Source organism: Chelonoidis abingdonii, chromosome 13 (assembly GCF_003597395.2).
Source record: "Chelonoidis abingdonii isolate Lonesome George chromosome 13, CheloAbing_2.0, whole genome shotgun sequence".
Lineage (NCBI taxonomy): Eukaryota > Metazoa > Chordata > Testudines > Testudinidae > Chelonoidis > Chelonoidis abingdonii.
The window spans coordinates 19,827,942-19,851,940 of NC_133781.1; the positions used below are offsets into that span (position 1 = coordinate 19,827,942).

General features: G+C 44.0%; 1 protein-coding gene across 1 annotated transcript in view; it reads left to right on the forward strand.

The window, feature by feature from the left end:
- The window catches only part of CACNA1G (calcium voltage-gated channel subunit alpha1 G), a 148,631-nt gene that overhangs the window by 51,254 nt on the left and 73,378 nt on the right, over positions 1 to 23,999 (forward strand). The window contains exons 9-14 of the mRNA XM_075071823.1: positions 11,551 to 11,702; positions 12,792 to 12,977; positions 13,850 to 13,964; positions 14,950 to 15,105; positions 19,835 to 19,903; positions 22,959 to 23,052. Coding sequence (XP_074927924.1) covers positions 11,551 to 11,702; positions 12,792 to 12,977; positions 13,850 to 13,964; positions 14,950 to 15,105; positions 19,835 to 19,903; positions 22,959 to 23,052 — 772 coding nt within the window. The remainder of the gene's footprint in view (positions 1 to 11,550; positions 11,703 to 12,791; positions 12,978 to 13,849; positions 13,965 to 14,949; positions 15,106 to 19,834; positions 19,904 to 22,958; positions 23,053 to 23,999) is intronic.

A 23,999-nucleotide genomic window follows, 5' to 3' on the forward strand; every position in this document is an offset into this window, starting at 1 on the left:
CACGGACAGTCCAATCGGTGCAAGCGCTCCTGGGGAAGACGCGCACTGCTGACACAAGGAGCAAAGCGTAGACATGCACAGGTGATATAGTTACTGTGGCAGCTGTGTGCTGACCTAAGTTAGGTCGACTTGTTTTGTAGTATAGACATGGCCTGAGAGGAGGATGGAAGAAATTGCAGAACATGACCGAAAGGAAAGAGGACAGAAAGTTCCTCTTGTTTGACTAGTTCAGTACAGTCCCTGGAGGGGAAACTGTCTTCTGAATGTCTCTTACAGTATGCTGATTATGGTCTCAGATGTTCAGCTCTGGCAGGTTTCAGTATCAGTTTAGTCTATGGCATTCATCTGACGAAGTGGGTATTCACCCACGAAAGCTCATGATCCAAAACGTCTGTTAGTCTATAAGGTGCCACAGGACTCTCTGCGGCAGTATCAGTTTAGTCTATGGCAAAATCTCCTGTCTGTATATTTTGATGAGATGAAACTGAGACTGGTTCAGCTATTCACCTGTCAGTTCCTCTTTGTAAATGCCTGCTAATCCCAGACTACGTGTACTCTGGGGGCAGGAGAGGAGGTAAACTTGAATAATGCTGCCCCTTCTGCATGTGACCAGGCTGGCATGGCAGGGTGGAATTGGAGAGGAGCGGTGCAGAGTTGAGTGAAGTCTGAACACAATCCAAGCTTTCCTTGAAGCAGATGCTATCTGCTTATGTGGTGTCAGTCTTGTATCAGTGAGATGGGTAAAAAGTGAAGGAGCTGAAGCCACTTAAAAAAAAAAAAAAAAAAAAAAGTCCTTGCAATCCTGCTTCTTTCTGAACCATCTTCCATGGAGAGAGCTCTTTATTTTGAACCAATTCGGCAGAAGATCAATAGAGAAAGATGAGAATGTATCAGGTTCTGATTAAGCAAAACTCAGGTTAAAGCCATCCACAGACACATGACAACAGCTAAAGTCATTTCCTTGTATGGGCCCTCAAACACAAGGAATGTCACTGCCAAAAATATGGATTGAGTTTCTATTTATAAAATAGCAAGACGGTCTGGAGCTAAGAGGAGCTATATTTACTGAAGGGAACAGAAGCACTTCTGAGGATGGCCAGAGCAGTGCAGAGCTTCTGAAGTCTGCCTAAACTGTTCTGGGGGTGGACAGGAGCTCTGGGGAAGCCCCAAAAGCTCCTCAACCCTTCTGAAGCTGTTCCAGAACTGTACAGAGGCACACAGGCATGGGGAAAGTAGTGAAGTGTATGGGTGTGATGAGAAGAGAGGAAAGGGTGTTCAGAAGACTCGTGGTTTATTGGCGGAGATCAGCTAAATCAAAGATAAACCTTGGCAGCTTTGTGCTGTTTCTAGCGTACGATACTGAAGGCCTCTTTGCCACTCAAAGTGGGCAAGTACTGGGTGGGTCTCAGCTCTGGCTGGGGAGAATTGCGGGCGGGGGGGTAATTACTCTTAGACGTAGCCAGGAGACCCTGCAGACCAAGGCAGACAGTCATAGGTTGTGAATGATGTTTCTTTGCTTCTGACAGCTGTCCCACTAGAATGGAGCCGGTAGCCAGTTTCAACCAAATGCGTGTCTGATCTGAAATGTGAGAAGAGGGGGAATTGCCTGTCCTTAACTCAATGCTGGAAAGTCTCTTCATCTCACTGTCCAAAGCAGATTGGGTGAGCAAGCTGCTGACTAAATACCAGTGACAGGAACAAGCCTAAGTGTCAAGCAGGAGTAAGTTTTGGGAAAGCCCTGGTAGCATCAGTCTCTGCTGGGTTAGTTTAATGAGGTTAGACGAGAATAGGCGAGAGGGTTGCTGTACCCTTCCTCCTTACTGCCCACGTAACGTCACACAGGGTGGGAACCTTCAGTGAGTTTGAAACTGTTGAACAATGCCAGATTGGCAGCTGGGAAGATCAGTGTCCACCTTAGCTACAGAGCTGGTGCAGCATGGGCAACTGCAGTGGAAGCTTTCCTCATGCTGCTCTGCCAAAACTGCTTCAATCCAAAGCTCTGGGAGAGAAAAAGAGAGTTCACTCTCCAGGCCCAGCCAGGTCTTGGCCTCTAAGCTGAGTTGTCCTCAAGGGGAACAAGTAAAGCTGGTGTCTTTTTAGTGACTTGGATGCCTGTCCCCTAGGAACTCAACCAGTCCCCTTCTCCCCGTGTGTATCATGTCTTAGCCATGCATCCGGTCTTTGCTCAGACTTGCAGCATGCAGAGAATCTGGGAGACGACCGAATATCCGAATAGATTGCTGCATGGGATAAGATAAAAAAACCTCCCCCATTTGTGCATTAACAGCTGTCCCCAATGATTTGAAGGTCCTTTTATTTTACTCTATGACTCTTTGTCCTGTAAATCTGACTCTGATCCGTATATTTCATGTCTTCACAGAGATCAGAGAGCTCTCTAATGCAGTGGAGTCAAACCCAGTGGCAGGAGGCGAAATCTTGCATTTTTGTCTTAAAATTGTTGCTGTGTGTGGTGGGGATTTATAAAAGAAAAATCAAATATCTGCAAATGATGAGTCAGTGAAATGTTGTTGGTATTTCCTGGGAAATAGCTGAAGTTGTTCTTTTCTCTCTTTCTGTTGTATCTTTCCTTTGGAATCCTGGGTTGCCATGGTAATGATTTCAGAGAGATTTTATTCTGTGATGTTTCGAGTAGCTGAGCACTTTGCATCATTATCTGGATGCACAATAAGCAGAATCAGTTGGCTCAGAAGGGACCTTCTGGCAGGTCATCCCCGTCCGTCCCTTGCGTTGTGGCAGGACTGCTTTTGTTGTTGTTAGTGGGATAAGGATAAAATCCTCTTTGGAGCTTTCTGGCCTTTGCTCAAATGTCCATGCAGGAAGGGAGGAGGCAGGGACTGGTGAGAAATATTGTTCAGACTGCATAATTCCTATTGCTCTCATCTCATCATCAACTGTAACTGGGAAATTAAAAGTGGCAAACTCAGGAGAATTTCACTAATCCTCAGCTGTACCCACTAGGCATTTACTAGTGTAGCTTTCAAGTCAGCAAACAAATGCACTCCAGCAAATAAGCACATACATACTGAAGTGATGGGTACTACAGAAAAGCCCAGGGATACATCAACACAGGACAATTAACCCAGGCTCGTATCCTGGTTTTAGCCCAGCCCACACTACCATCCATACAGAAAAACCTCTGGTTTGTGTTCGAAGGTGCTTTAAACTAGGCTGCTTTATCCAGTGGGTAGGTAAGAACACGGGCTCTTCTTTAATGTTGGCTGGCACCTGCCCATTTGGAAGTGAAGATGTAGAGTACTGAGCCATTCGAGTGCTGATAGTCCTCCACTGCCCTTCCCATGCTTCCCCCCAGCCCCCTAAGGACAGACAAGTTCTCCCACCATTGACTGGGAAAGAATCGTAGGGCATCTCAGCATGAAGAATTATGGGATGTGCCCCCAGAAAAAACACAGACGATTGCAGAATTAGCGAGGACACACTAACTTGGGGTCAGAGGGTTGCAGTGAGGACACTCTCCCTTGGGATAGGCTTAGACCTGGGTTCCAGTCACTCAGCTTAGCAGTGCGAGGAGGCTAAAAAGAGGGTGTGGAGAAAACACTGGGGAGCAAGGGATGGGGATGTGCAGTGTAGTCACAGCCTAAGTCACCTTTGAACTTGCCCTTAGCCAAGACAAACTAGAGCTATCAAATGACAGTGGGGATTAATAGGATGAAAACATGTATGTTATTCCTTATGTCCTCTAAGCCGGGACTCCCTTATGAGGTCCCAAATCCTTCTATCTAGATTTCTGAAATTGTGGGGCCTGTCTGAGGAGTCCGTGAAACATTTTGTCATTTGTTATTTTCACCTATAGATTCAGCTGAGATTAGGGCCCTGTTGCAGTAGGCGTTATATGGATGCACAGCAAGGGACACTCCCTGCCCTGGAAACCTTACATCTAATCTAAATGAGTGAGACAATCAAAGGGTGGGAAGAAGGATGTATGATTATTCCCATTTTACAGACAGATGAACAGAAACACAGAGAGGTTAAATGACTTGCCCAAGGTCACCCAGGAAATCTTTGGCAGAGATGGGAGATTTTTTTTCTGAGCTCCAGTCCAATGCCTTAACTACAAAACCCATCCTTCCTTCCTATAGCCCATTCCCATCACATACACAGACAGTCACTCTCAGACATGTACCGTGCCGCCTGTATTTTGCAAGAAGAGCACTCGGCCCTCGTGATGCTTCCCGGGGATACTCAGGGTTGCACAGCACCTCGCTACCACCTGCCCTTAGCACCAGGCAGTCTTGTCTGTGTCTCCATGGCTCAACTCCCTGACTCCACCAGCCTCGGGCAACACAAGCATTTACTTCCAGGACCTCCCAGGCCTCGCATGCTCTGCGCAGGGTAGCGATAGGCACACACTGACCCCCTGAATCCTCAGAGAGTCCCTCTGGAGCGCTCAGCCTCCTCTCCAGTGACCACTCACAGAGCTCTCTGATCCTCTACTCTCAAAGGAGCAGCATGCACCAGCATCCAAGATTCAACTCAGGATCACCGCTCCACTTAACACAGAGAACTGAGCTCGGTCTAGCGGTGTATTTAAGGGGAAAACAAGAATACATTTGCTATCAGCAAACAGACATTCAAGTGATGGGAAGTACGAATACTGGAAATGAAAGAAATGATTACGTATAAAATAAAATCATAGCCTGCTTTCTGGAGCCTAAACTTAATGTATGAGTCATTTGCATGTCTTCTACAAGGTAGATTGCTCCAAGTCCTTTCACGTGATAGAGGCAGCTTGTCTTTACAGACTGGAGGATTACAGAGAATCTCTGATCTTTGATCTTCTCTTGAAAATAAGCCCTTTTCCCTGCTCCCCGCCCAAGCTGTTTACCTCTTTCTGTTTGTTTTATTCTGTAGTCTCCACAAGCCTTTCCTTGACACTTGGCTCAATATGCAAATAGACTTCTGCTGTAAGACACACAGTACACAGACTCACGCCTTCATTAGAGACCTGACATGACATTCTTTTGGTGAAGCCAGGGGATCCTTGTACCTTTATGTTAACCCTGTGCTCGCTGCCAGTTGGCATCAAGCGGTCCTTGTGTCCTAGCCCTCTCTTCATGAGGCCCCATCTTAGACTGACAATAACTGATCCAATCCAGAGAGATTGCTCCTGCCAAGATGAGATGTCTTTGAACAAAAAGGAGTGCTTTTGACTGCTTCTCCCTAGACTCTTCAGTGCTTGGGAGAGCTTATCTTTGGATGTTTGACAGCAACAGCTCAAGTTTCATTTGTTCCTCTCAAGTTGCACATGTTACTTCACTCCACTGTGATTCCCCCTAACTTGCACGGTTTGAAATCAGTAAGTAGGGCTCAATACACTTCTCCCATGAGCAGTAAGAGAGGTTTCATACCACCTGAATCAGTCTGCTCACTGGGGGTGGAAAATAAATGAATTCATCTTTGTGAGTTCCAGACACAGTGTGCCCTGCAGAGATCGCTTCCCCCCACTCCCCCATGCTCTGGGCTGATAAATTTGCAGTCTCCTAGAACAGGAGCCAGAGCAGCAGAAATCATTTCCTTACAGCCATAGTGGATGCCCTGAATGGCTCGATTCTTGACAATGACAGTAAGATCTTATTGACACTCTCACATATTCTCCTCTGCAGGAGGCTTGGAAAACCTACATTTGATTATCCACATGGTGTTTGAGAGACGCTTGGCAACATATCCTAGCAACTGGTTCTTTGTCAGGAATCTTTGACTATCCTAGGTATATTTTGTCAGTATCTCTAAAGGGAGCACTTGACATGTTCACCATCTCTTAAGGTATGTCTACATTGCAATTGGAGGTTTGAATTGCAGCACATGTAGAGATATCTCTACTAGCTTTAATCTAGCTAGTGTGAGTACCAATAGCAGTGAAACTACAGCAGCAAAGACTTCAGCGCAAGCTGGTCACCCACATAATTATTCAGGGTCCCAGACAAGCTGGTACAGCCTACTCTGAAGTTCATGCTGCTGCACTTCACTGTATTAGTTGTAGAGACCAAGGCACAGGTAGCTCGCCCAATAGTATCCACTGGGCCAGGATCAAAGGCAAGAGAGTCTGGAGCAAGATGGGGCAAAAGATGAAGCCTGTAGCAGTAGCAAGGAGTTTGCATTGTTGCTTAGCTGGGTCCCTGGGGCCACTTCCTGGTTTAAATAGTTGATATGGACCAATCAGGCAGCCACAGTTGTTCTGTCACTGTGGCCTCTTTGGCCGGTACTTCCTGGATTGCCTACCCTTCCAGTAATTGTTGGATGCTGCTCAGCTTGGCTTTTTGTGGGGTGAAGTGGAGGCATCTGCCACCTAGGATCCTACAACACTGAGTTCTAGATCTGCAGATCCTTACATTGGTATTTGCACTCGCTAGATCAAAGCTGGCTCAAGTGGGTCTATGTGTGCTGCCGTCATACCTCTGACTGCAATGGAGACATACCCTATGGCAGGAGAGTCTTCTGAAAGTCATATTTTTGTATGGCTCCTTGGAAACAGGACAGCTGAGTCTGTTCAAACTGCCTATGGGGATTTGGACCCTCAACTGGGAATCTCAGGTCCAAATCCCGCTAGGGAGCTTTGACAGTCTCAGCCACATATACTTTGGTAAACAAAGACATTGTGAATACGGTGCTCATGAAAGAGAGGCTGAATGTAAAGTGCTACAGACTGAATATGGGTAGTTTTTCTTTGAGAGTTACCTGGACTCTGTTCATGTCGGCCATGGGAGAGCCATGACGGGATTCAGAGGAAGGGGAAATGGATGGATTTTATTTTTCAGATGTTGTTTGATGAGAGTGAAGGATAAACCCTCTGCCATAGCATGGATGCTGGTATGAGGGATACCGAGCTCCCAGCATCTGCATTGCCCATCCTCCGTGCCGTCCCTCCCCACCCCCCCCAACTCCCCCAAGCTCCGAAAGCGCTTGGAGTTAGAGGATCCAGAGAGCCCACTAATGAGTGGTGCGGGCTACAGGGTGACATCTTTGCTCTTTGTAATGCAGGAAGCAGGTTATTTTCAAATCTCACATCTAATGGCTTTCCGGCCAGATAAATAACATAAGCTGCCTGTATTCCCCACTTCAGCTCCCAAACCATCTCTCTGACACCAGAATAATTTTCCCACAGCTTGAACTCCAGCCAGAGCAGTGACACCAATTACAGATTTTGGTTACCTCAGGATGTTGCTTTCTGAGATGATTTACAACAGCATCTGTCAGGTGAAGCCCTTCTGAGCTGTGGCTGATTATTAACAATGCTTTCCGGTCCTTCTGGCAATGAGTGGGGAGACTGGCTGATTCCCACTGACAGGTCCCTGTACTTATCTCTCATCTTACCAGGGTTAAAGCTCTGTAGGACACTTGTAAACAAAGAACCAGTGTCTGGGACGTGTTGGGATTAGACACAGCCTGGATCAAGTGCACTTAATGGCTTGCTTTATGCATGTCTCTTATGTGGGGAATGCAGCCTCAGCTATCTGCCTCTGTTTACACAGCTGTTGCTTTAAAGAACATAAGAATGGCCATACTGGGTCTGACCAAAGGTCCGTCTAGCCCAGTATCCTGTCTACCAACAGTGGCCAATCCCAGGTGCCCCAGAGGGAGTGAACCTAACAGGTAATGATCAAGTGATCTCTCTCCTGCCATCCATCTCCACTCTCGGACAAACAGAGGCTAGGGACACCATTCCTTAACCATCCTGGCTAATAGCCATTAATGGACTTAACCTCCATGAATTTATCCAGTTCTCTTTTAAATGCTGTTATAGTCCTAGCCTTCACAACCTCCTCAGGCAAGGAGTTCCACAAGTTGACGTGCTGTGTGAAGAAGAACTTCCTTTTATTTGTTTTAAACCTGCTGCCCATTAATTTCATTTGGTGGCCCCTAGTTCTTATATTATGGGAACAAGTAAATAACTTTTCCTTATTCACTTTCTCCACATCAGTCATGATTTTATATATCTCTATCATATCCCCCCTTAGTCTCCTCTTTTCCAAGCTAAACAGTCCTAGCCTCTTTAATTTCTCCTCATATGGGACTAATCATTTTAGTTGCCCTTCTGTTAACCTTTTCTAGTGCCAGTGTATCTTTTTTGAGATGAGGAGACCACATCTGTATGCAGTATTCAAGATGTGGGCGTACCATCAATTTATATGAGGGCAATAAGGTATTCTCCGTCTTATTCTTTATCCCCTTTTTAATGATTCCTAACATCCTGTTTGCTTTTTTGACCGCCGCACCACACTGCGTGGACGTCTTCAGAGAACTATCCACAATGATTCCAAGATCTTTTTCCTGATTCGTTGTAGCTAAATTAGCCCCCATCATATTGTATGTATAGTTGGAGTTATTTTTTCCAATGTGCATTACTTTACATTTATCCACACTAAATTTCATTTGCCATTTTGTTGCCCAATCACTTAGTTTTGTGAGAGGGACCAGGCTTGAATGGGATGTCAAAGAACCCAAGGGAGTTAGGTGCCCAGCTCCCATTGAATTTCATTGGGAGTTTGAAGCCTAAATCCCTAAGCTATTTGGGAAATCCCAGTCATAAAATCCACTACCAGGTCTGCCTTTGGCTCATGGTGTGACTTGGGGTAATCAGTTGGGCCCCCTCTGTCTTTTAGTTTCTCCATCTGTAAAATGAGGATGGTACCTGTACACCTAGCAGATGGAAGGCACCAGTTAAGTCCAAAGTATTATTACTTTTTTTGTACTTAATCTTAGATCACCTCCTTGACTGGCTTCGTTTTTTAATGTTTCTTCCTGCATCCTCCAGGAATGGATAGCTCAGCTATGGGAGAGGGAGCCAAGTTCTAGCCTGGCTCATGATCATCAGCAGAGTTCACTGAGTTCTCATTGCAGGGCCAGATTTTTCCCTCAGTTCTACGTGGGCAACCCTGTTCAGCAGCCATAATGTAACATGTTTTTTATGGCAAAAGGATTGCACAAGTGTAGTTGATGGCACAATGTGACCTATAGGCTCCAAGTTACTGGTGATGATGTGTGAGGAGGAAAGATTCCAAGAGCACCTTTCTTTGCATAATGAAATAGCTGCCATAATGAAAATAACAGCACAGGCTGTCTCTGAGCCTCTGCAGTTACGAATGAGTTGGCAGTTTTCATGGCAAGTGCAGGCTTTTTGAAATTGTCCTGAGGTGGCACTTGATATACAAGTTCTCAGCCGATTTATGATTTTGTGTGTGTGTGTTCCAGGACGTATATCATTTTAAACCAAGAGTGTTTTTAATAGCATGAGTTAAAGCAGTTTTATTTTAACTCAAGATCAGCAAGAAAAGTAATGTCAGACTCTAGCCCCAGGATTTAGTTACAGATGAGAGTGACACATGAAGCTGCAAATTGATAAATAACCTTTTGTTTTCTTTCCCTCTGGTTTCTCTTCAGCACATTTAAATCTTTTGCCTTCCACCCCTTTTGTTCTTGAGAAAGTAAATATTTTCTGACATCTGGCCTCTTTTGTGGGCTGAGTACCGTTGATGTCATGAAGGGAAGCAAAAGCACTTTGAAATGGCTGAGGGATCCGAAGTGCCCAAACAATATCTGCTAAGCACACCCAGTAATTCCCTTCCATAACATTTTTTTTGTTTTGACACAGTCATTTTCCCAATCACTAGATAGGGATTTAATTTTGTTATAACAAATTCCTGCCATTGTCGGTGCAAGTCTGGAGGGATTACAGTCTGATGTCAGAACAATTTTGGTCCAAGTTTACGGAGTAAATATTATGCCAGGAGGGCGGAAGGCAAAGTGAAATATAAGATTCAGCGTAGGTCTGTGGCGATTCAGACATTGAGAAACAAAGAAAGAGAATTCAATGCAAAAAATGGCTTTGTCTGTCTAATCTGTGTATTTCTAAAGCCCCCATTCACTGTGGTATCTCTGTGCACTGAGACGCAGATGATTGCAAGTGAGCACATCCTGTGTAAGGCTACGGTGACGTCTTTGAAACACCCCTGTTGGACCTAGGTATTGCAGCATGTATGTTCCTGTCTTGCATGGTTTCAGAAAAGTGGGAACTCTTGTATTTATAGCCTTGCAGCACATACTACAGTGGCACCAGGTCATAGATTAAATTGCCAGCTAATTTTAGGATATTCCTCTTTTTATTTTATTAGTTGTAAAGTTAGTTAAATTTTACATGCTTAGATACTTTGCTGATTGGGACCTAACTCAGGAGAATGAGAGTCAGAGCTCCCAGATTCTATTTCTAGCCCTTCTATAGAGTCACTGGGTGACCTTAGATAATTCACTCTTTGTGCCTCAGTTTACTCTTCTGTAATGTGTTTCTCATAGTTGGGTGCCTAGCTCACATGGATATCAAGAGGCTTAGTTAGTGTTTGTAAAGTGCTTTGAGATCCCCAGGTGAAAGGCATTAGAGAAGCTCAAAGTATTAAATGCAAGTCTGGTAGCACCACCTATTATTAAGGTTGCCTGACACTTCCCATTATAAGACCCTGTTTCCAGTTGCTTGTATCTTTGCCTAATTCTATTTAGGAAGTAGGTACAGAGTAAGATTTTCAAGAGTGTCTAGTGATTTTGGGGTACCTCAATTTTTAGGTTACCAATTTGAGAAACCTTAAAGGTGTGCGATTTTCACACTGAGGGTGCGCAGTACTTTCTGGAAGTCAGTTCCTTTGAGACATCTTAAGTTAGGCACCTACGATCCCTAATCATATTTGAAAATCTTAGCTTTAGTCTTTATGTAAGATTAAGGGTCCAATCAATCTATCAGGGATCGATTTATTGTGTGTCGTGTAGATGCAATAAATCGATCCCCAATCACTCTCCCGTTGACTGCTGAACTCCAGCTCGGCAAGAGGTGGAAGCAAAGTCGACAGGGGAGCGGCGGCCGTCAATCCCGCGCCATGAGGACGCAAAGTAAGTGATTCTAAGTCGATCTAAGACACATCGACTTCAGCTACACTATTCTCGTAGCTGAAGTTGCGTATCTTAGATCGATCCCCGCCTCCCCCCCAGGTGTAGACCAGGCCTAAGATACCTAGCAAATTAAAGAATAGACCCGTAATTGATGTGTGTGAGAAAACACTCTGGTTTGTGCCTCTGTATAGGATAATCTATGTGAGAGTTACAGATAATGCTCCATTTCTCTATTGGACAGTGTTACAAATGTCTCCTGTTACAGTAGCAATCAATCAAATGCATGTGGTCTACTAAGGACTGTTGCACCAGCCAGAATGACCGTGGTTGATGGCATCACACCAGGCATCCAAGTGGTGATGCTGTAGTTAATGTGGGTTTATTGGGTGGATTTACCTCTATAGTCTATGATAAGTGCTATATCTTACGCTGTCCTGTTGGAGTTTTTCCATCTGCTATCTTGCTCTTTTACTCACTTGGCTGTAAATTATACTTTTAATAGCATGCACTTTACATCACTATTTACATCCTTCTGTAATTGGCCCTGGTCTAGTTTGTGGTCTAAATCTGAGCACCTCTATAGCGTAGATTTGTATCATGTAACTACTTGTCCCCCGCCCCTTTTGTTCTTAATCGCAGCCTGAGGAACTCACCAATGCCTTGGAGATCAGCAATATTGTCTTCACAAGCCTCTTTGCCCTGGAGATGCTGCTGAAAGTCCTCGTGTATGGTCCATTTGGGTACATCAAAAATCCATACAACATCTTTGATGGGATCATTGTAGTGATCAGGTACAAGCATGGTGTTCTGCTTGCAAGAATGTCTCTTCACTGGACTGTTAAATTAAAACAGAAGATAATGGATAGAATGGCCTTTCTGGGTCACTTAGGCCCCTGTGCTCCTCTGTTAGCTTTTGTACCCCATATTGTTGTTTCTCCATAAATTCTCTAATCTGAAAACTTTCTGTAGCAACCCACCTTGTTCCTGTCTTTGGTAGTTCATTATATATGCAGCTACCCTTAGTATAATGGCACTTTGCCGAAGTTTTCCATGTGCCCAGCCATGCTTTTTTGTGATACCTTGTTCAGAGCCTTATTTAATAGCATGTGTCCTTTCTGTTCCCTCATATCTATGCCTACTTCTGAGCTCCTCTTTCATATTCCTCCCCTGCACCTCAAAGTATACACACCCCATCTCTCTGACTTCTGTGCATCATTAATATCATGAATTTGAATCCTTGGATCATTATTTTCACCTTCTGTAAGAAACCTAATGGACCATCACTGGTTCCCTATGCAGTGTTAATTAACTTGCTGTGACATATTTTATATCATCCACTGTATATGATTAAACATGCCTATAGGCAAATGACCGCCCACACCCCTGCATGCCAAGGCTAGCTTTGTGGGGTTTTGGTTGCTTGGTTTTTTATTTTGTTTGTTTTTTTAGAGAGCCCCCAAACAACAAATCCTGGATCCAAACACCTGCAGATATTGGAGAAGTTTAGACATAAACTCTTCAGCTGACAAATGTCTTCTTGGGTCTTTGTGCCCACTTCCCCACCGGGCACACGTGAACACTGTAACTGTGCATACAGATGCACTCAGTGATATACAGGCATGTTTTTGGCCTGCTCTAATGGGACTCCATTCTTTGCAAATCTGACACAAATTCAGGTATCAGAAGGCACTGTCTGTACAGACCTTCCTGACAGGCTCCTTACTTCACACCCCTGTTTTCTCTGAGCTTCACCAGCTTGGAGAGTGGATCTTTCCTTTCAGTTCTCTCTTCCTTTCTCCCATCGCTGTCTACATGCATTTGTGTCCAGTGCTTTCTTTTCCACACCCAGTCCCATACGGTAAATCTCTCTTCTTCCTTAGTGTCTGGGAGATAGTGGGACAGCAAGGCGGGGGTCTGTCAGTTCTGCGGACGTTCCGTCTCATGCGAGTCCTGAAGCTGGTCCGCTTCATGCCTGCCCTCCAGCGCCAGCTAGTTGTCCTTATGAAGACCATGGACAACGTGGCCACCTTCTGCATGTTACTGATGCTTTTCATCTTCATCTTTAGGTGAGTACGTGGCATGGATTCTGATTTCCTTTCATGCCCTGCTCCAGCTCTGTGCTTTAAGTTTCTGGTCCAGTGACTAAACAAGAATGTGAAGAGAATCCTTAGGTTTCATGATTGCTCACAAAAGGAAATAACTCTGTCTGGGCTCTCTTGAAGTGAACTGCCGAATGAGAAGCACAGTAGCCTCCATAACAGGTACGGGCACTGCAGACACAGCCCCTGGCTAGAATCTCGCAATTCTTGCCAAATGTCATGTCTGTGTTTGTGAGGATGTTCTCAGGGAAATCCCTTCTGCTGTCTGATTCCCCACGGGCATCACCCCAAGGCAGAGGGCATGTGACATCATATTCCTGCTGCAGTCCAGAGGGCAAGCCGGAAGCCTTAACCAAAACACTGTCATTCAAAGGGCAGAGAAGAGAATGTCCCTAGAATAAACCCATCTGAGTCAATCTCATTCACACATGGTTCTTTTATCCCCTTTGCATCATTTCTTTTCTTTTTCTCTCAAAAGGTTTGAGATTGGATCCACTTGAGATTCAAGCAGCCCAGAACTTTGGGGGTGTTGGAAATCCAAACCCAGGTGCAGATATTGAAAATGAATCTGATCTTTCTAATAAGTCAAACCTGCTCAAAATCCAACCCCAGATGAGCCCGTCTCTAATATACAGGGGGTAAGGCTGCCCTTGCCCAAGATGTACTGAGGGGAGAGTTGGCAGGAAGCAAATTAAGGCTCTCTTTCCTCTGTGGAGGGAAGCATTGCTCCCAATAACTGCTCGCTAGGCAGACAGTATCCTGAGACACAGAGGGCCACCACTTTATGCTGCTTTCTTAACATCATCTTCAACCCCGTCTTCCCTTTTTCTTGTGCTCAGTATCCTGGGGATGCATCTCTTCGGCTGTAAGTTTGCTTCGGAGCGAGATGGAGACACCCTGCCAGACAGGAAGAACTTTGACTCCTTGCTATGGGCCATCGTCACGGTTTTCCAGGTACAACAGCAAGAACGCCTTACCAAGCACACGCTGTGGGGCTGTAAGTGGGGCAGGAGAGTTTAGGTTTGCTTTCCACAATGCTCTGCAAATCTCAATAAAACTAATAGCTGAGGGGGAGAGAAACCAAAAAGTATCAATGGGGGGAGGAGCGTTTGCTGATGATACAAGACAATTAATGGAGATTGGATGAAAGGGGAACTCCCAGAGATGCCAAAAGCTGCAGTAGAGAAGGCTCTTGCAGGAGCAGTGGTAAGATTGTGAGGCGCAACAGAGGGGTAATTAGTCTAAGTAAAGGACGAGTCTGTGAGCAAGGCTGACACAAGTCCAATGGGAGCTTCAAAGCAAGTCAGCCAGCCTGGAGTCCTGTTTCCATAGTGAGGAGGATCTGTTTTATGACAATAGTTTGTACTGTGTAGTGTATTGCTGTTGGCAAATCTGGATTGTGTATTCCAAGTCTTTTGTGGATCTTTATCTGTCTTTGCAGACAAAACAAAATACCAGTGCATGCTACACGGCAGTCATTTAAAGCTTTGTATGGGCCTTGATATCAGCTGGAGTTCCATGCACAGAGTTAGGGCAGCTTACAACCCTTGGGGTTAGAGTGTGGGGAAGGGGGAGGGGGAGTGAGAGGGAGAGAGTGGGGAATCAGGTGCTATCCCTGTCTTTGCTTGGATTCACTGGGTGACCGGAGCCAAGTAACAATCCTTCTGTGCCCGTCTGGAACATGAGTGCACTTCTCTTCCTTACAGGGCTGTTGAGAAGCAGCAATTGTACAATATTAGTATTACCAGTGTGCTGGTCTCCCCAAGAGTAGGTTCTTTGCCTGTTTAAGGCTGAAGATACACCTCTGCCGGCCTGGAGCATAAGTAAGAGCATGTAGGAAAAATGAGTGTCCCTAGTCACAAAACCCAAATGCTGGGTTACTAGTGAATGTTGGACTGTTGTGATGTCCCTTTATACTCATGGTGCCTCTTCTCCATAGATTCTGACTCAAGAAGACTGGAACAAGGTCCTCTACAATGGCATGGCGTCTACCTCTTCCTGGGCTGCTCTCTACTTCATCGCTCTTATGACGTTTGGGAATTACGTTCTCTTTAATCTATTGGTGGCCATCCTGGTGGAAGGTTTCCAGACTGAGGTAAAACCTTACAGAGGCTCCCCTCTTTATCTCTTTGTTTCCAGAGTGAGGGAGGGTCTAGAACCAACATCCATCTGGAAAATGATGAACTTAAATAGAGAGAGAGTGAGGGAAGGAGAAAAAAATAGCTAGGACCAAGTGCAATAAACCAGGCTGTTTAACTGAGCTTAAATGAAAAGTTTTGTTAGCATTAATATAATTCCAAGGATTCAGCTGTGAGTCAGTCAGTGCTGATGGAATAAAATGCTCTAAGAATGTCTTTGAAAGGGGCTTCACTGTGTTTGGGAGCCAGATTAAAAGCCATCCCTGTAAAGTTATGCAGGCTGATGAGAGATTAGTGACATTATTATCTTTTGGATGGTCTGTGTTGTTGATCTCTTCCTGCTTGCGGCTCAACAACACTTTTGCACATTCTTAACTTCGTTGTTCCTAGGCTATCAATTGATTCTCAGGGCTGGGAGCCTCTGTTAAATATCCTCTACCTTCCGTAAGGATCTATGGGAAGTCAGCAAAAAGGTCTTAGATCTGAACTGAACTTGGCCCCTCCGTCTTTCTAACAAGCAGTTCATAGTGAATGAATATATAACAGACTCTCTGAAACTAGCAGACCACCAGGGCTGCCTATGACCCAGGTTTCTACGGGCTAACAGAAGCAAAAAAAATTAAATGTTCATAAGGAATGAGAAGAGAGATCTTTACGCTTTGCAGAAGGGCTTAGATAAGGAAGTACTAGCCAGCACTATTCATCAGTATCTAGTGGTACAAGCTGTAATTTAGAGTGATGTCTCAGCTGATGGATGTGTGTGTTGAGGGAATAATAAACATTAAAGTTTGTCACCTCCCTGTGCCATAATAATCCATCACACCATAACTAGCTATTTATACAACCTGATTGTTTTGATATTTTCCAAGTGCCATTTAAGAGGATAATTTGTTGAATAGTTCTGGGACGAGGGTGTAGGTATGTGTGTTGTCATTTCACACTAGGTTAGTGTGTTATTTATAATTGCCTATTATCATATCCATCTCTTTCTCTCTGTAAATTGTCTTCTCTGTCGTGGAAAATGGAGCTAAGGTCAGTGTCAAGTTCTTCTGAACAACAAAAGAATTCTTTTCAGGAGGCGGCATGTGCTTTGCCTAAGTTAAAGTAAGCACGGGTAAGAAAACAAAAAACAACAACTTGTCCTCTTGTGGAGTAAAGTCTGACTTGAAACTCAACCTCTCTCTGGTCAGTCTTGTTCGTTGATTCTAGAATGGCCACCTGATTGAAATATCACTTGCTGCAACTAGCCAGTAAAGAAAGGGACTTAACTTTTTACAAACAGCATAACAACATTTCACTGAGAATGCAAATCCAGTTTGGTTTTTTGAGGAAATTAGTTTGTCTCTAGACATTGGAATAGAGGGATCAGATTCTGATCTTAAAATCACTACTGTAAATCCGGAGTCACTCCATTAAAGACAGGGGAGTTACGGCTAATTTAGGCCCCAATTCCAGAAAGCACTAACACGCATGCTTACCTTGAAGTCAATGGTACATATGCACATACCTAAAGATAAGCGTGTGTTTAAGTGCATCCCTGAATCAGAGTCTTACACTTGGTGTAACTGAGGCCAAAACTTGGGTCTCCGGTCTTAGTTCCAAATTGTGATGTCTGTTATGTTTGTGTCATTCCTATTTAACTCCTTTGATACTGATGAAGTCACTCCAGATTTACACCAGTGTCACTACCATTGGAATTTGGCCCTTTTGTGTCTCAGACTTTTGTAATATATGGTCATCTCCCCCCCACCCCCACCCCCGCCCCTGGCGAATGGTAAGAAGTTCTCTGTAGTTGTCTAGTAAAATGAAATCTTGTACACAAACCTCTCTGTTCAATTGCAGTTTTTCTTAGGCAGGCAGGTAGATAGGGTGGATGTTTGCTGGATATGGTGAGCCAGATCCTCAGCTGGTGTAAACCAGCATTATTCTATTGACTTCAGTAGAGCTACATCTTCTTACATCAGCTGAGGATCTGCTCCTGACTATTTTATTCAGCTTTACAAACAAAAAAATGTTTCCATTTCTTGCTAACACATGTAGCAGGGGGCCATCTCCTAAGTAAAATTAGATGAGATCATCTCCCATTGTAAATAACACCAAGCTTTTATCTCAGGTGATCATTCCTGGGTCCTTGACCCTCTATTCCTGGTTTATTTGGGTATTTTTTGTTTCATTGTCCTTCAGATTTCTTCACAAAGTGTGTTGCTGCTGCCTTAATCTCTCCAATCCTTGAGTGCCTTTCCTCCAGCTGCAAACACCTTGTTAATGTAGTGTATGCCTTTGCAAGTCGTTTGGTTGCTAAGCAGCAGATGTACATATGCGGTTAAGAAACAAAAAGAACCTGTTCCAAACTTTCAACAGCGATCCCTGTATTTCATTGTAACCTGGCTATTATGCGCAAAGGGCACACATAGAATTTTCTGCAGCCTGAGTTTTTTTAATGTACATTCTGTGAATTACTTAGATTCAGAATTTGTGCCTGAAACCACAGCAACTCTAAGGTGTGGAAGATTTGCTGTGTGACTGCATTTGACAGAGCTGCTAATACAATATTACTTGAGTGAACTATCCGGTCTGTGCCCTGGGGATTTATCTCTGAAACAAACAATGACTCCTGGTAAGAGAGCTTTTTGTCAGACATAAAGCTCGTCTCCTGGGGGACTTCATGATAATGTTATCTCTGAAGCATATTCTTCCATTGGTAATCCTCTCAATTTCATGTTCCCCTTGGTTTCTCTTCTTGTCTCTGGCAATCCTCAGTTGCTGGTTTGTCTCATCTCCCTTCTTTGTGCCTGTTGTTCTTTAATTCCACCTTTCCCATCACAAGGCAACCAAGGTTCAGTGAGGACCGGGTTGTGTATGCATGCAAAGCACTTGCGTGCTTTATACATTAACTAAAATAAAAACCCAGAGTCTGTGGTATAGTACCAGGCCATGGCTAAACAGTCTGAGACAACAGAACCTTAACTTCTCCTGGGACTCAAACAGAGGGAAATGATCAATTTTCAATTATCAGTGATTTAGCTTTTGTACTGTATTTTTGTCATGTCCTATGCTTTTTACACTCGAGTCAGTTTCATTGGGATTATCCTTATGAAGGATAATTGTGTGTTTAAACTTTTGCTGGGTTATTCATGTGTCTTTTTATTAGAATCAAATTTTATAATACTTTAAATTACATGTACTATATATGCTTGGAAAGACATTGCTATCCCTGTTTGGATCCAAATTTTAACTTACTGTTCTTAAATATTGTTCTAAAGTATAGAGGGATGCAAAATCCACTACCTCCAAGAAATTAGCCCAGTTGGCATAGCAAGAGCTGTGCAAATAATGGATTTTACAATTCATTGGCAATTTCGAAAAATTGTTTTGGGTTCAATAGAAATAACATTTTTTGAAATGTTTGGTGAATCAAAAAGTATAAAAAAATGTTTTGGGTCAAATAAACCTTTGCTTAGATTGAGATTTCTTTCCCTTTTTAAAATTAAAGGTAAGTTTGAAACAAAGGAAAAGTCAAAATGTTTTATTTAGAAAATGTTGAAACAAAACATTTTGCCTTTTTATAAAAAATCAGGGTTTGGGGTTTTTTTATTTGACTGAAACAGTTTTACCAAAATCAACAGAAAATACACAACATTTTTTTTTTGGTTGACCTGAATCTGCATTTTTCACTGCAAAATGTTGATTGAAAAATTTTACCCAGCTCGTAACCCGTGCCAAGATTTCAATGTGATCAGCGAGAGATACACCAAAAATAATACGCAAACTCCTCCAACTGCCTCTGTAGTGTGCAGCTAAATTTAAAAAATTCCATTCCCAAAGCTGCACGTGTCTCCAAACATTCTTGAATATGCTGAGAAGTAAACACAACAAGTCTGTCAAGTCAACTTTTGCTGTGGAAAGGGAAATGCAAAAGGGAATAATGATAAGTGTTTTCCAAGTGGAAAAGGATAAAGTAGATACAAAAATCTTGTTTTTGAGGTATTTGAGGCCCAGTCCTGGAGTCATTACTCAGACACAACCCCCAGGGCCTGATCCAAAACCCACTGACATCAATAGACTCCGATTGACTTCACTGGACTTTGGATCAAGTCCCCGCTGATTTCAATGAGAGTTGATAGGGCCCAGTCAAAATAGCAACATATCTAATCTATAAAAGTTTCTGATGGCTTCCCTTGAACTAACTATTTCATTTGGCTTTAATGGGATCAGTATTATGTGTTAAATAAACGCATGCATTGCTGCCTAATGACAGCATAATAAATACAGATCTCATTTGGCAGCCACAAAAAACCTGAGCATACATGGTTTTAATAATCAGACGGTATTTCCTTAATGCGAACAGCTATCACATTGGAGCTAAATCAAATACTCCTTTTGAAACACTTATTTTAAAGGTAAGGATGATCTCTTCTAAGAGCCGCGCTATCTTTCATCCTTTCCTTGCACTGAACAAAGTCAGTGACGTCTGATGAGTCCAGAGTGTTGTGACCTATTCTGCTTTTTAATCTTGGTATGAAATTGCCATTGATGGGTACGCATTACCCTTCTCTACCCTTTTTTCTTTTTACTTTGCTTCCTTGTATCTCTCTTTCTCTCTCTCTCCTTTTATGATCCACTCTCAATTTTGATGCCAAAATTGTAAAAAATCAACACCCCCCCCTTCCCCCATTTTTACTTCAGGAAATCACCAAGCAAGAAGATGCGAGTGGGCAGTTAAGCTGTATTCAGCTGCCTGTCGACTCGGCAGTGGTACGTAAGAACTCAGCATGAACCCACCCAAATGCTGTCTGGTAGTTGTCTCTCTCTGTGGTGACTGGTCACACACCATGACACTGTTCTCATTGTAGTAGCTGTTGTTCCTTTTGTCGTCATTGTCAAGCGAGCCTTGATTTTAAGTCTCTTCCTTCTTTGTGGAGTCAGAGAGGTCAACACAGACTCCCCAGTCTCATCTGAAACTGTTCTGGCTTCCTGTGTCTTTTCTGTACAGGAATCGACTCTTCCCACTCAGGAGACCTCACAAATGCCTCTTTTAAACCTTCCCCCCAACCCCTTGTAAACCTGAGGTATGGATGATCCTGTTTCCCAGGCATGCTTGTCAAACACCTCCCTGATCACGCACGCTGCTTCCTGCTTCTGGACAAAACCTCATCCCCCTCATACACGTGTGCCCCAACCCCTCTAGCTGCATGTGGCGGAGTGGAGAGAACTGCCAAAGACTGAAAGGACCTAGAATCAAGGCTGTCTGTGGACACTTGTGTGTCAGAGCACTGTGCTCTGGAGAAGTCAATATTAGCATGGAGGCAGCTGCAGTAGTCACTGATGGAAGAAATGCTCTAGTTCCACCAGGTGTTATGGACTGGATGCTGGAATCGCTGAGTGACATTCTCTCGCCTGTGTTATGCAGGAGGTCAGGTTAGATGATCATAATGGACCCTTCTGGCCTTACAGTTTATGAAGCTATGAAACCAAGCACTAACCAAACCTTGCCTCCCCTGCCCTTTACCCACCCAACCCTTCCCTTCTCATGCGTCTCTCCTTTTTCTCTTCTGCCCCTTTTCTGTTCTGTCCTGCAACCTCTGGCTTTTACTTTAGCACAAAGGCACTTTCTATCGTGTTCAGGTACATTCTGCCCTCTTTTGTACATGCTAATTTAGCCACTGTGCCATATGGTCCATCTCAACATACTCTCATATTTCAACGGGATTTTAACTCCATGTTCTCTCATAAACCCTTTTCCATCCAGAAAGGCAAACTGGGAGCAAAAGAACAGGTAATGACCATGAGGCCCTGCGATGAGATGCTTGCCTGCAGCCGCACTTAATATGTCACACACTGTATTAAAGGGTGTGATGGTATGTTCTGTTACAGCTACAGTAGGATGCTTCAAAGACACGGGGTTTGGTGCTGTGGGGACGGAAGTTTGCAATCCCCATGTGGTCCTGCTCCTCCTTTTAATGTGCATCTCTTACTGCACCCGAGAGTGCACCCCTTGTCAGTGACAGAATATTTGAGAAACACAAATTAAGTAATGAAACCTATTTGCATTGCTTATTAGTTTTTAACAACCCGTTAAGGAGAAATGAAGTGGCAGGCTTTCTGGGAAAGAATACTTGAAGTCCACATTCCAACAAAGAGACAGAGAATTTAAAAATTAAACTAAATTCAAGCCAATGTTAATTTAATATTCCTTCTTGAAAGTGGCAGTCTTCACCCTTTAAAACACTGCTGGCCCTGCAGGGTGAGTTTCCTCAAGTAACAGGGTGATCCTGCAGGACAGGAAGAAATTTAAAAGGCAAGGACTTCCTTTCATGCTCTCTATTTTTGTGATGACACTTCTCTGAGAGAGTCCACAGTGTGATTGGAGAAAATGTAACTATTTAGCTGAACCAAAGAAAGGATGTTTTCCTTTGAGAATGTGGGCTCGACCCTGGACTCTTTAGTCAAGCAAAACTCCCATTGAGTTTCTAGGTGGGCTTTGCCTGAGTAAGGAGTGCAGGTCTGGGTCTTGTGTTGAATGTTGTTTCCTTCAGTCTGCCACTCTAGCACTTCCCTCCTAGCTGGAGCCTGTTCTGGTTTTTTAAATCAAACATGTACCCAAGCACCAAACTTCATTAGGGTGGACCAAGGCTAGTGGTGCAGCTTAGTCTTCACTGTAGGTGTTGGGTTCTCTTGTGCACCTAGATTCTCCTAGATCTAAAGTAAGATTCTGCTTGGCTTCTGTCTTGTCATTGCATTTCCCCTCCCCATATACATCACACTAAGGGAGGGGGCCATTTTGCCAGAATTATGGTTTCAGTAGTAAATCAACCCCCTTCAGGTGGGAATAATTCTGGCAAGCTCCATTCCTGGCTGATGTATTGTGATTATACCACACCCTAAGTATTTTTCCTCAGTGCCAATGGACAGAATCAAAAAGGGCTGGGCTGGGAAGGCCTTGATTCAGTCTACTTCAGATGTTAGCAACGCCTGAGCTAGACACTGGCAGAGCACAATAAACAATGGAAGCGATGAGCAATGGTAAATTATTTCACGCCATTCAAGGGGGACTCGAGTTGGTTTTCTGGAGGTTTCTGATGACAGACCAAGATTAAAAGGGGAAAACCCCTCGTCAGCTCCTGGCATTCTAAATTGTACAGCAGGATGCAACTCCCCTAAATAAATAGGACAGTATAACCACTTAGTATTGGGTGAAATGGGCACCTTGGGGAAGCCTAATTAGCTGTGATTGGGTTGTCTCCCTTTGGGAGCTGTTCTATCACATACCAAGTGCTCTTGTGGCACTTTATGTAACTTTTCAGAGACAGACCCCAGTTATCTGCTGAAATCTACAGTCAAGTGTTTATGCCACTTGCTGAAGTTTGGATTATTTCATTTAAGCTTCAGCGGAAAGGGCTGTATTCAGTGCTTGTATGTAAACAGTTCTAATCCCCAGTCCCATATTAATGGTCAAGGACAAGGAGAGTCAGTTTTTCATCCAAAGAACATTCATCAGGTTTATGTCCTTTCTCTCGTGTCTGCCTGGTGTACAACTCCAGCATAGGAGGTCAAGTGGTTGTCTTCTGACCCCAGCACTTGGCTGCTCTTTGGGTCTATACAGTAGCTCTGCCCTTTGGGAGGATAGTTAACAGTATGTGGTATAAATATGTGCATGCCTCATTGTGTGGAAGGTGATGTCCCATTGCGGTACAAATTTCAGTGGGTCAGTAGGTATGGTTTTTGGAGATGGGGCCCATTGTTCAGAAGGTATTTCCATACTACCCATAGCCAATTATCCTGGTTGCTAAGCTGCTCTGTTTTGCTCTAGGGAGATGCTTCTAAGTCTGATTCTGAGGGGGATCTTTTCCCTCATAGCCTGGAAGAAGAGGGTGGACTTAAGAAAAACTTGTCAAACCCAGCCTGTAAGTAACCATGCTGGAAATCAGTCTTTCTAGGGCGACTTCACTTGATAGGAGACACAATGTGTCCAAAAGAGGAAAGCTCTTCTGGGGGGAGTGTTTAAGCAGTATCTCAGTCCATTGCAGATTCTATCAAGGTATAACTGATTTTAAATGAGTCATGGATCATGACCTAACGGCAAAGATATGTAATGGTGTTAGCCCACTATCTCCCAGTAAAGCCCAAGAACCACCCAATATACTATTGATATGGGGTTTATAGCTGGGGAAGGAAACAGCAGGAAGCTGCTGCCTGTAGTTACTACTTTGACAGGCAGCAGAGATGTGATGCACTAATACTTGGAGAGCAGGCACAGGGAATGGTCAAGGTGAACTTTGTGGGGAGGCATATTTATTGTCCACAAGGTAGAAGATTCGGGGAGGTAGGAAGAGGAGAAACTGGGGGAGTCGAAGCTCAGGGGATAAGAAGGAGAGTGTGGGGCCACAGAGCACGCTCAACAGTGTTGTAGGACTTCTCTTGAAAGAACGTGGAGGAGGGAGTACAGAAAGAGAAGAGAACCGGGAAAGAAGAGCATAGGGAGAGGAAGTAGGGAAAGAGTTTACAGGAAGAGAGGGTGGGACACTGTGGGAAGCAAAGCTTGGAAGGAGATGAAAGAAATTAATGGAAGGGGGAAGTTGGGGGAGGCATGGTTGGCAGATTGCTGGTGCTCCTGAAGCAGCAGATGACAAACCAATGTCTGTTCTTGGCTGCTGATCTTTAAAACAGGTTTATTTGAGTCCCCATGCCATGCAATTTCTGGTTTCAAAACAAAAACCCAACCTCCCACTCTCTCATTAAAAATCTCCTTTGTCCCGATAATTGAAGAGTTCTCTCCTTTTCGTGAAATGATGTTATTGGCCCCATGACCTCCCCATGTTCTGATTGGAGCTGGCTCGTTTAGGGCCATCAC